Here is a 13048-nt window from a genome sequence, read left to right on the forward strand (position 1 = left end):
GCCCCGTAACTCGAAAGCATCGCGTTTTGCGAATAGCGATATCACATAGAGGCTACAGTGTAGTATATGGGGCGAGTATGGGCGAGTTATGGAATCGAGACGCTTATTTATAAGACAAAATTGTTTTTATTTGCTACATATAGTAAATATTCAGATATTTTTGTTTCAGAGTTTTTCATTTTGTCGAATTTTTTCAAAGTCAGTTTGGGAAAAATAACTGAAGATAACAATCCGGAATCATGTACACATAAAAGAAACAAACGACTATGTCTAAGTCACCTATGGTATCTTTTGCGTGGTTTTCGGTGTGCCTCCGTGTCACTGTCATGCTCATTACCAAACTTTCATAGCTTCTTGTTGTACACGTAGGTCTCCTTTACCCAGTGTTTTTTAAAACACACTTTCATTAGGATTATCCTATCCCAAGAATGATATTTTTTTCTAACAAAATATCTAGACAATAAAATACATATTGTTACTCGCCAAATTTACTTCTAACTTCATGTTTTACATGTTCGAACATAAAGTCGGCATTGACTGAAAAGAAGACATTTGAATGTATATTAAAATATACGACCTTTGGTGGCATTTTAAGGACATGTCTGGTCGACAGGTAAAATTGCTAAACGCTGAAATTATAAGACAGTGCAAGGCACTCGTGTTATATATCCGTATGGAACACTGCTCATCACGTTTCAAACGGCAGGTTTCCATTAGGTAGGGTAGAAACCTCAATATATCTACCTCGTTTGAACTACTAATTCATCAAATACTCTAAAAATCAGTTTAATGAAATACAAATGTGTACATATACATTTCAGGGCATTTACATGGAATACTAGCTGTACAGTGTGCCAACTTGTCCCGACCCTGGGGCCCCCTTGACGTCAGGTATGGTTTTTGTCAAATTATGGGCCATCTGGCATTATACTTCAATTTATATTTCTTTTGCAAAAAAAAAAAGTAAATATTTGATAAAGCTTTCTGTGATTCAGTATGGTTTACTAAACCACACAGACATATAAATTGATATTACATTAAATAGTTTTAATCTTAAAGGACAACACATTAGAATCAAAGGGGACGTTTCTTTAATTTTCTCACAATAGTCGTTATTGAATGTATAGAATGGAGTATGCTGAATAATAATTACAAACGGCTTTGGTTTTTTTGTACATTTATAAAGAATACAGGTATATGTGTCCACTTTTAGAACATACAAGTCGCCGTGTAGAATAGTTTGTAGAATATCTTGATCTCTAGTGGCATAAAATAAACCCACACTATTCACTCTTTAAATGCACGCTTTTTCAAGAGCAAGTAAAGCTCCTCATCAAAGCCACATGGGTGTTATATTTCCATGCTAACAAGAAAACGGTGAGTTTGTCCAAGAGTTCTCGAATCTTCAAAGTATCTTTTACTCATACAAAAGTTCTGTGGTTGAGAGTTATTCGTAGGAATATTGATCAAATGCAGGGTTGGATGAACCATTGCCATAGAGCGCTTTTGCCTTGGATTTTGTGTCGTACTTTGACCCTTCGCGGTCTTCCGCATTTGCAGGTCCCCAGTCAGCTTGCGGTGATGCAGAGCTCTTCAAGGCCTAGAAACGAAACATACACATAATATTAAAAAACTAAACTATTAAATCTTAAAAATTAGGATAAGTTTTATTTGTTTGTGTTAAAATATCGTCGTTCAATATCAATCGCCACCAACCTGGAAGCCGCCGTCGTAGCAGAATCTGCCAAGGAACCAGCCGGGGATGAGGGCGATAGGAGTAAATGCAATCATCCATCCCATGGCCTGGGCCCATACAGGGTAAATGTAGCCCTGGTACACGTGTGGTTTCAACAGAACGAACTTGAATGCTATGACAGCCTGCAAAGAAAACATGAGAAGGATACAGGACATCAAGAGGAGGGACAATCCCCAGGGAACCGTTTACGTATTGTGTATTATATAAATTTGCGGCAAAACAATGCCAAATTTGAAGAAAAGTTCAGATTTTAATCAGTTTTCTACATTTTTATCCTGCGTTCTTCACTTTCGAGTTACAAATGACTAAACTACTGTAATGCTATTTTTGCAACATGGGCAGCTGTCTTAAAACTGACTGACAATTCAGTAGCAGCTTGCTACACGTAGTAAGACATTTAAACTGACATGGTAACTGTATTTCCACCAGTAAAGTTCTCAGAGTCACTTACAAACATGAGAAATGGTGAAACGTAAACCCACATAATCCGGAAATATATGTTAGGTTTCTTGCCAAGCATCATTTTGACGTCCTCAGAAAACCTGTCCCATCCTAGAAGAAAGAATTTTTTTAAAAAAAATCTGATTAACTTATTCGATAAATGAAACTGGAAGCCCAAGTCACTAGAGAGCAAATAATAGTAACAGTCATAATGACCATAATAGAAAAAATACAAATCTGGTGAAATCCTACATGTTAAAGGGCGGTTGATCGAAAATGGCACGTCAATGAGGAAACGACACATACCATAGACCCACTGCAGCACTATGCATTCAAATAAGCCAACAAACAGTAGCGGGAAGCCGCCAATATACGTGTCCACTAAGTCAAATAGAAAATGACCACTCTGGAAATCGAAAAAAAATACATATAAAGAGCATAATAAGCGGACACCAGTAGCATTTACAAAGAAAGGTTTCCCCATGTCCAATTTACGTGTTAAAATTTCATTAAATAACAACAATATTCAAAGACAACATTATATAGTTATATTAATTTTTTTCTATTCCATTCGTACCCTGTGAATTAAAGATGCCTGTAATCTGTATAAATAATGGAATTAAAGAGAAACAATATGAAGTGCATAGACTTACCTTTGTACACATGGGCAAACCGAGCAAGAAAAACAATCCACACGCGACACCCCGCATAAGGATTTCCCTCTTTTTATTAACGCGTAGAATATGTGCGTAATCATCCATTATGCTGCTCAATACGCATTCCACTATGGAGAATTGGGAGCTGAAACCTAGCAGCATCATCATGAAAAAGAACAGAATGGCCCACAGTGTCGGTAACGGCATCGTGGATATGGCCTCTGGATAAACGATGAAGGCAAGACCAGGACCTGAAATATGGCAATCACAAATCTTTGCAAAAATTCTAAAACAAAATATCACTTGCAATTCCACAACCATTTTCTCTTAAATTATGTCCTTCAAGTAATGACGAAACTCCCGTTTATTTATTTATTTATTTATTTATTTATTTATTTATTTATTTATTTATTTATTTGCAGCGGGATGAATTCTGATCCCTTCAGTTAAACGGCATACTATTTTTTTTACTTCTGTTGCACAACTATTTTACATGTACCACTTACCCAACGTCTCGGGTGGCTTTCTTTTACAGGCACACGTTAAATCGAATAAATGAATCACTCAGCATCTTTACTGTTTGTGGTCTTAATTTTTTTCTATATCCAAAAAATCATAAGAATTTCATATTGGCAAACAGGACTCAACGTACCTTGACTAGCAACATCAGCCACCTCTTTACCAGATATATGCGCCATGTAGCCAAGCACGGAGAAGATAACAAATCCAGCATATATACTTGTGCCACAGTTAATAAGAGGCACAATCAGAGCGTCCCTAAGAATATACAGTCAATTATAAATATGCAATTCGTCAATGCATCATTGATTTGCGTAAAGGCTTGGAGCAATACAAAGTCAAATAACACAGCAAATGACCACTGCATTCAACAGAAAAACAACTATGTTAGCCACTCAAAAGGTGTTTTTTAAAAATACATTTAAAAAAATGTTAAGCAAATAAACATGTTAAGATTTAGTAAATGGTTAGATTAAATATGGTCAGATAAATACTGTAAGTAGTTCTATTAAAGCCTCAGCGATAGGACAAATAATATGCAGGTATTAAAAAAGAACAGAAAAAAAGCAGTCAACGGCAATGGTGAAGTACCCGATGAAGATATATATAATAATTACAGAACTTGATTACTATACAACGTTTACAGTGCATGACATTTAAAGCAAAGTGCAAAACAAAACATGCAAACTCATGCAAATTATATAAAGGATATGTACGTCAAATCAGATTGACTAAAGAGGAGGGAGATTAAGAGGGACAGGCAAGCCCAAGCCATCGATTTCATATCCACACGAAGTGTGGTAAAATATCCATACACAAGTACCCAGGTATCCATTCACATAATATTCAAAGAGAATTAATCCCCTATGCATGCATGATTATAGGTATAAAAATCAAACCAAACCATGCTAAGTCTATCAAAAAAAAGGGTAAATTCCACCTAAATAAGGTACATCCCAATAGTCTGACATGGGACAAACGTTGTACTGTATTTCACAGTCCAGTCTACCTGAAGCAGTTGTTGTTGAATTTGTTGTAGCTTGCCATCACTACCAGCCCTCCTGAGCATGCGCTGAGAGAATAAAAAATCTGAACGACTGCGTCACTCCATACCTGGCAGGTATAAATGATAAGAACCAAGTCAACCAGGTCTACTCTAACATAAACTTATTGAAGATAAAAAAATATAAAGAACCATTTTATCATAATTTGTGCTTGCTGGATCTTATTTGGTATAATTTTCATCATGGCTAATTTTGTCTTTACGGGTCTCTTAGTATAACTTCAATCTATTGGTTGCCGTGATCTTAATCAAAATATTATTTAGATGTAACAGATCTGCATCAAGATGCACGTACACATAGCATTCCCTTGAACACATCACTGTTTGATAAAGGAGGTATTGGATTATGCCGCTGAAAACTTCCCTTGAAAGATTTAAAGACATCACAAAGAAGTGTCTTTTCTGTTTTTTTTTTTTCTATTTAAAACTTTTTTCATAAAAATAAATATATGAGGACTAAGAGAATTTGAACGATACATGTACATTACTTTATACGGACTTTGACAACACTTTTTAAGTCAACTTCTTTTGCTATTTTGTTTTTCAAATGATTCATAGATTTTAAACAATCATTTCTTAACGCTGTATTGGCATCTCAGTGCTTTTTGTACACCATATAAACATGTGAAAAATATGAGGATGTGAAACAACGATAAAGAGGCAGGTGATAGTGACCAAATGTATAGGTGATGTTGCAACTGTGCTGATGACAAAACAAACACTCGATCACGTACGGTGACAAAAATGATATGTCGTGAAGCAAACAAAAAGAACACTACGTTTTGCTGAGTCATGCCGGATGTGTTTTATATTACAAATTGATTGTGCTCAAACAGGGAGATGGGAGGAAGTGACATGCTGCGCGGCAAGTAGTCAAAATACGGTAAAACAAGAGCATTTTCAACAACGCGTCAAGCAGGCCAATACCTGAATGCGTTCGTACGAAATTTGTTAAAGCTAGCCATGGTTATCAGTCCACCAGAGGAGACACTTAGTGAATAGAATATTTGAACCACTGCGTCGCTCCAGACCTGTTAAAACCAACATGTTAGTATCTTTACGTGTCTGATATACACTAATTAAAAACTGTCATTCGTTTCGCTTTTTTCGTCTTTTTCTTTCTTCCGTTTCATATTCCCTATCAGTGTCGTCGATGGTGAAATTGCCTTTGTAAACAGAAAAAATGCTTTTGTTTGATCACATTTTTATGTCACACTATCTATACCCAAGTTTACTAGGAAATAATTTTGCGTACTTCACGGAAATATCACTTTTTTATTTGCGTTTGAATGGAATGGGCTAGAAAGTAGTCTGGTGTGTAAAGGGGATTGCACCTGAAACGTAATAAAATAGCAACTTCTTGCCAACTTCTCCATTGCCGTTTTCTCGCCATACCGTTTGTGTGTAGGCCAGTCAAAGAAACATGGCTGCCCGCTTTCTGCCGCAACTTGAATCATTTACCTGTAGCAGTTATTATGGAATTTCCCAAAACTAGCCATTACGATCAAACTTCCTGCACACACACCCAAAGAGTAGAATACTTGAACACATGCGTCGCTCCATACCTATTGTAAAGTCCAAATCTTCAAGTATTGAGGAAGATTAACCTTGACATGCCATCCTCGGGAGGAAAACCATGTGCAAGGTGCAGGAAAGCCAAGACGGCTTCATCAGCGACACGATACAGTTAAGTCAAAGTTTGTTCAAGCATAAACCAAGCATATATGTATCTTTTTGCTGGGTTACTTTTGGGAGACGCCTCTACACACATAATTTAGAACAAACCCATGCCATTTACTTTTTAGTATATACATATATAGACGGTTGAATATGGGACTAGGCATACAGGCAAAACGTACATTGCTCAAGACATTTTGCTTATCGATTGTTTTTTACTTTTAAATACTTTAAAGTATACATTTGAAAGATAACCATCATACAATGTTTGGAACAGTAAACATAAATACAAGTTTTAAGAACTTTATCTTATCCATATTAGCTGATACACAAACGAAAGCATTACCTCAATGTCTGCAAGACGTGTAATATTAGGCGACATGTAATATCGAATGCCTTCAGCAGATCCCGGCAGCAAAGCGCCGTTTACAAGGAGAATGGTAAGGATGATGTAGGGAAAAATGGCGGTGAAATAGACAACCTAAAAACCAAATAAAGTTATCTGTTTGACCGAAAACGAAAAAGTTTGAAAGAAGTAAGTTTTCTTAAACATCCGTTAATCTTGGTACGCAACTTTTTGTGTTAATAATGAAAAGAAGGTTATTTAATGAATATATATTACAAAAACATTCTATCACTATGCTATTAATCTAGAACGACACAGTGAGAAGATGTCAGGAAAATTCTGAGGGGGAAGTGGATGAGAGAGATTATTTTGTGAATGTTTTTTAGTACATCCCAGTACGTGAAATGACTCACTTTCCCTAGGGACTGGATTCCCTTGATCAGGACCAGGAACACAATCAACCAGGCCAGCAGAAGACACAGGGAAAGGTCCCATTTGAGACCCCCTGAATTGTCTATCCCATCAGTCATCTCCAGGACTTTACGGCTATAAGTAAACAACCATGTGCAAAGTATAGGGTATATGTGTAACAATCCAGTAGTGATTTTATATCTTTTTTGACCAGACTCTCAATTATAGAATTTTTATTTTGAGTAGATACTAAATGGTAAAAGATGAGATGCATCTTTTTTGGAAGACATAACAATAAAATGTTATCTTACTAGAAGTATTCCTCGCTGGGCGATATACGGGAACTGGTATTGGTAGCGTTCATAAGCATTGTAGTCATTGAAGAACTAGCAGTGGTGGTCACTGCAGAACTGACAGTTGTGGTCATATTGGTCGTGTTCGTCGAAACGCCTTGGCCAACTTAAAATTGGTTGAAATTTTTTCAAGATTTAAAAATAAAGATTAAGATAAGTACGAATATATTATCAAAGCAATGTATTACACCCTCGCAAACTTAATGAATGGGAACTTGAAAAACCCAATGTAACCATAATGCACATAATTTTAATTAAAAGGCCTGACATCATTTCATGGCTTTAAAATGTTTACTCTGACTCCCCCTTTTTTAATTTGTGTTCCAAAAAATCCATTGGCATGAGCTACAGAGCGGATCTCTTCCATGTCATTACCTTCTAAGCAATCTTTAGTGTTCCAAGGATTCCCACAAGAAGACCACGGCAAATTGGCCGTCATGGAGGCGAAGAAGTAGTAAATACAGTAGGCAATGATAACGTTGTAGTATAGACCCATGATTAGAGACACCATCACCATGGCATAGCCGAGACCTGAAGAAACGCAATGTGGGGTTTTAAAATCATTTTTTAAAATAAAAATGACTAAAAGTGTACTACTTTTTTTTTCACGAATGTACAGTACTCATCTTGCCAATACCCGTTCGCTTATTAACTCCTGTCTTTGTGATGTTGAGCAAAACAGAAATTGGTGAGAAAAAGCGGCATGAACATGAACATGAACATTTATTATCTTTATATTATTGATTATTAAATAATTACAATACACAACGTGTGTGCGGGGGGGGGGGGGCAATTCATACTTAGGCAAATAAACGAGATACTCCGCAGCTGAATATAGCTTAATAAAGATAACCTACCTTTAAACAGTGGACTAATTTTCCAAATAGTGATAGGCCCAAGACTGGCAAACTGGCCAAAACAAAGTTCCATGAAGAATAAGGGTAGACCCACAAATGCCAAGCTGATGCAGTATGGGAGAATAAAGGCTCCTGGAAATAGAAGGATACTGAGCAACAATATGTCACACGGCTGTCATTAATTCAATTCAGAGAGGTGTTTCTTCTTAACATCTACTCACAATACTTAATCACTGAATGTTAGAGATAGTTACAAAATTTCAACAGAGTAACGACAGCCCTTAAAGCATTTCAAGCTTAATTATCAAATAAGTTTGTTACCCGTATTGCGGTAGTTGAGATTCGAGTCCCAAATTGGCTTACCTCCACCGTTCCTGTAACATAGGTATGGAAAGCGCCATACATTTCCCAGACCTACGGCATAGCCGACACAGGTTAAAATAAACTCTATCTGGCCCCCCCAGTTACCGCGCTCATTCAATTCACTCGCCATAAGATCAGCTTGAGAGTCTAAGCGACCCATGTCGGCGTCAGCCGCGGCTTCCAATTCTTTGGAGACCGAGTTCACCGTGGTGGGTTTTCCCTGGAAAGAAATTTTGTTTTTACAACTATATTACAACTAGAAAAGTTGTCATAAGTGGCCCAAACTCGCTTTGTTTCGATATATAGATATATCGTTCATCTTTAATATAAACACTTTTGAAGTGGTATTACATGTATCGTTGGTTTCATCGTTTCTTAGATGAAGATATAAAAAAATCTCATGGTTTCATCATACTACTCATATTGATCCGCTCCCTATCTGTCACAGTTTAGATCAATGAATTTGAGAACCATCACTGCCTCCACATGCCCTTTCAATACCGTTATCTTTATTCATGTAAGACATGATTTGAAGTGCACCGCAAACATGTGACGTTATATAGCCAAAGTACCATTTGAATCTGTCGACATTCTGAAGAGATGCATTTTGCATACAATACGCTGCTCGTCCCGTTCCAAACCGCAGCCGTGAGACCGAATTTATCAACACAGATACTACACAGTTGTCCGTCTGTCAGCACTTGTTGACTAGGGTGATAAGAACGCTCAAATTGCACGCAATAAAGTTGTCAGTTTATGGAGACTATTCACGGGACAATAGCATAAAAACTACTTTTTAAATCTATATGATTTTTTATCGACCGTTGACATTCAAAAATTAAGAGATGAAATGTCATGAAATACTACTTATGAAGGTTATATTCTCAATTACGCCAGTTAAAGACTTACTCATAAAAAAGTAATGGAAAAAGAAAGAAAAAGGAAAGCCAAAGTTTTTTTCATTCGTGTGAGTGAACATATTGCTACTGAACTTCTGTTTTTCGTTTCAACTGCTTTTTCTTGGGGGGGGGGGGGGGAGGATTCCGGATAAAGGGTTGGAAAACGTGGGAAAGATAAAAATAAAATAAATTAAATATATATGCTTGAAAGTTAAAATAAAAAATATATATCAAGCACTTTTTAATTGTTATTTATAAGTGTGCCATGTCGTTTTCGTTTAATACGCAATCTATTTTACTGAATAAATGACAGCAACACGCTTTCTTCATTTTCTCTTCTATTTTCATTACTGTGAAACACAGGTCACGGTGCTTGGATTTCTTCGAGTGTCCTTTCAATAAGCCATAAGTAGCCTCAATAAATAACTTCCTTGGGCCAAGCTAATTCTAGCATGTAATAAATAGATAAGACGTTAGGACTTGTGTAAGAACGTGTGCAAAAGCAGAGATGATAAGCTTAATCCTGACTATTTAAATCAGTGTTTGAAAAGGTGGAAAAACTGACCATGCTATATTGACAAATTGACACGATGACAAACAGTGTGTTCCATACTTTTGAGCTTAAGAGAGGGTTTGTGGAGTTTCTACTGCCGCCAGTTACACCTAATTCCAGATATGCCTCTACACTTCACTGTACATGCCCCATTCTTGTAGCGATGCTTACTCAGAGTATTTACAATTTATACTTTTTGCAAAAAACATAGAAAGTGTACTGAAGGACACTTGGCGTTACTAAGCGTGTTTCCTTTGCCTTCTACCCCAGTACGTGCAGCTACATGTACGAAGTCACTTTTCCCATCTAAATAAAATGACGGCAACTCACCACGCAGATTCTTATGACCTTGTTTACCTCGATTTCCATCACCAAATCAGTTTTCGTACTGTAAGAATCAAATTACGCAATCACTCGGTGAAAAGTGATAAACTCATTTTCAGCCGAAGAAGCGTCAAAGCGTGCGCCGTGCGATTTGTCACAAATAGAAATTGTGCCATGAACTTCAGTGATAGGGCCAGGTTGATGGGATTTTATTTTTGCCGTGAGCGAGTAGAATGTGAGAATATTCTCAGCACAAAAAGTTAAATTAAATAAACGATTAATTTAGCGAACGCATCCATAAGACAAAACATGATGAATCTAACTTCACCTGGTTCGTCGGAGGGTTTTATTAGTGCTAGAAAATATTACGCAATCACTCTGAAAGTAGTGATGAACTCAATCCCAACCAAAGAAGCGTCAATGGGTGCTTCATGTAAATTGTTCACCAAAAACAAATGCAAGGTTTAATTTCATTATGGGGTCTACAAGGGGAATCCCAAGCGGAAAGTATCTTGAGTAGTTACGTGAGTCCTGACAATTTTGCCTTTCTTACACACAATATACTCATTTGATATCACCTTGATTTTCGTCGTCATACATGTAAAATGTAGTATAAGCTACTGAATGCCCCGATGTTAGTGTGCATTTAGTGAGCCTTCCGTTGCATCTATACGGTATATAAATTGAATGGTATATAAATTCCAAAATGAAATGTTTAAAGTGTATATACATATTAATACTGTTCTTAGTGACTCCTTTACACCTCTTTCTCGAGTCACCTATGCCAAAACTTCTAGAGCCACACCCCTTTTGTTGAATAGAACCCATCACCAATGGTAAAGAACAATGTGTCATTATTATTATAATGATAAGATAAGACTGGGTTCCCATTAACCTAGCGTACCAGCAGGATCGACATAACTCCGAGGGGGATTCTTGCATTCAGTTTAAGCGGTTTAAATGTCTGTCACGCCCATTGAAGCTGCTAAGAGGGTAATTACCTTTCGCGCATGCTTAAGCTGAATTCAATTTAGTGAAATCCCCTCGATCCTGTTAATACGATAGAGTTATGGGAATGATCCCTAAGTTACAGAGAGAAACTTTATCAACCAAGGATCCGTTTGTAAGCACCCCATCAACATATGTCAAACCCCCTGTCAGGGGAAAAAGGAAAAGACAATAGGAAGAAAGTTCCGACAAAAAGGTCTCATCATGACCTTCATTTAGCATAATAACCTGATATAAAATCATCCGTAACCATTCAAAGTGCGTAGTGAAAACAATGACAATATGTCCGTTGTCTTTGGATTCTGTTGACAGCTTTATGTAAAAACATCTTTGGAAATTGATATACTCGACTTGCACACGGAAAAAATAATTCTGATAAGACTTTTTAATTCTGCTTTATGTGGCATCACTAATATCAAAGGTTAAAGTAGAAAAGATTGAGAAAAAAGTCGAAAAAATGAAAAAGAACATAAAAATTGCAATTCAACAACAATTTCACATTTAAGAGACGGATATAAAAAGGGTTAAACAAAAAAAAAAGGGAATGAAAAAGTCCAAATTCGAATGTGCAGTCAAATATTTAATGTTACTATTCTCAAGAAAATGTACAGGTTGAGTTTAGATACCAAGTCCCTAACTATTAATTTTATTCAGTAGATAATATCTAAATTTAAGCCAAACATATGCTACAATCTTTTGCAGTAACACAACTCACGCCTATGAACCTTTTTTTACCAATTCAGTTGTGACAAGATTTAGATTTATAATCGCTTGTGAAAAACGGCACTTACACAGCTCAATTTTCATGTGGCATCACAGATATCAAAGGTAAAGTTAAAGTAAGAAAAGTGACTAGACAACATAAAACAATGTAATTCAAAATCTATTTCACGTTGAAGAGAGGGTTGAACCTAGGGTTGAACAAAAAATTGCTTAATCTTGTCGCGCAAAGGAATGAAAAAATCCTCAAATTGTTCAGCAGAAAAAATCAAAATTTTACACAATACTTTTGTGCTTTTCTTTAAAGTTGGAATCTCAATTGCTTTAACATTGCGTTGATACCTTTAAAAGTTTGGGAAACCTAACCTCAGTGTCAGCCAAGTCACCGACCCCGTATAAATGCCACGATAAAGAACTCATTAAAAAGCAGCCGCAAACAAAAACGTGGCGTAAAAAATGAAAAGACAAACCTTCTTATCATTATTTCAAGAACACATATACCCTAATTTTGAAATAAGAAAAGGAGAAAAGAAGATACCAGTACTCACGTTTTCTGCCTCCATCTTTCCAGGTCGGGTTTCTCATGTGACGTGCGGTAGACGAGCAGCTTTACGTATCTGCAATGTCGCAACGCCAAATAAACAACTCTGGTTGGTTATCTTAGACTATTAAAGCAGTCAAGTCTATCTGGCCAGCCGCACACCCCTTCCCTAAAGTAATCAAAATCTTAAGATAAACCCTGATATCAATCTGAAAACTTGGCGGCACGACAGAAAAACCTATTGATCGGTACCTCTGGATCCTGTGCTTGAAGTTCTACCTATGTCTACCCCAGTGTGATTGGGTAACATTTATACACACGCATATGCAGACCAGTGTCTCGACTGGTCTTTTGTCGCTCTCAGGCCGCATTCACAACAGCTGATTTACTAGTCCGCGGATCAAATATGGCCCACCCACTTGAATGCTTGTTGCGTAATTTCCCGCGAGGAATCGATTCAGTGTCTATTACGGCTTGGTCAAGACATCAACCTTCACTTGATTGCAATCACCTAAAGTGATCAAGACCACCGACATCCATAATGATACGTGTGAACTTGGC

At 36.9% G+C, this 13048-nt stretch overlaps 1 protein-coding gene across 3 annotated transcripts; it reads right to left on the minus strand.

Moving 5' to 3' along the window:
* Positions 1-770: 770 nt before the first annotated feature.
* Positions 771-12758, minus strand: LOC106159039 (sodium- and chloride-dependent glycine transporter 1). 3 transcript variants are annotated; one of them, XM_087005526.1, is made up of 14 exons: positions 12495-12758; positions 8443-8662; positions 8080-8211; positions 7598-7753; positions 7181-7328; positions 6872-7004; positions 6459-6593; positions 5897-6000; positions 3506-3630; positions 2851-3104; positions 2504-2603; positions 2208-2308; positions 1717-1878; positions 771-1600 (listed from the first exon to the last, which is right to left on the minus strand). In XM_087005526.1, exons 1-14 carry the CDS (start codon positions 12507-12509, stop codon positions 1448-1450), a joined length of 1938 nt encoding a protein of 645 aa, XP_086861652.1. In that variant the 5' UTR covers positions 12510-12758; the 3' UTR covers positions 771-1447. The 3 variants fall into 3 exon arrangements, with proteins under 3 accessions (XP_086861652.1, XP_086861651.1, XP_086861650.1); XM_087005525.1 differs by lacking the exons at positions 5897-6000; positions 12495-12758 and adding exons at positions 4382-4485; positions 10225-10243; XM_087005524.1 differs by lacking the exon at positions 12495-12758 and adding an exon at positions 10225-10243.
* Between the last annotated feature and the right edge of the window lie 290 nt (positions 12759-13048).

Source organism: Lingula anatina, chromosome 2 (assembly GCF_051362555.1).
Source record: "Lingula anatina isolate TDL-2025a chromosome 2, LinAna3.0, whole genome shotgun sequence".
NCBI classification, from domain to species: Eukaryota; Metazoa; Brachiopoda; class Lingulata; order Lingulida; family Lingulidae; genus Lingula; species Lingula anatina.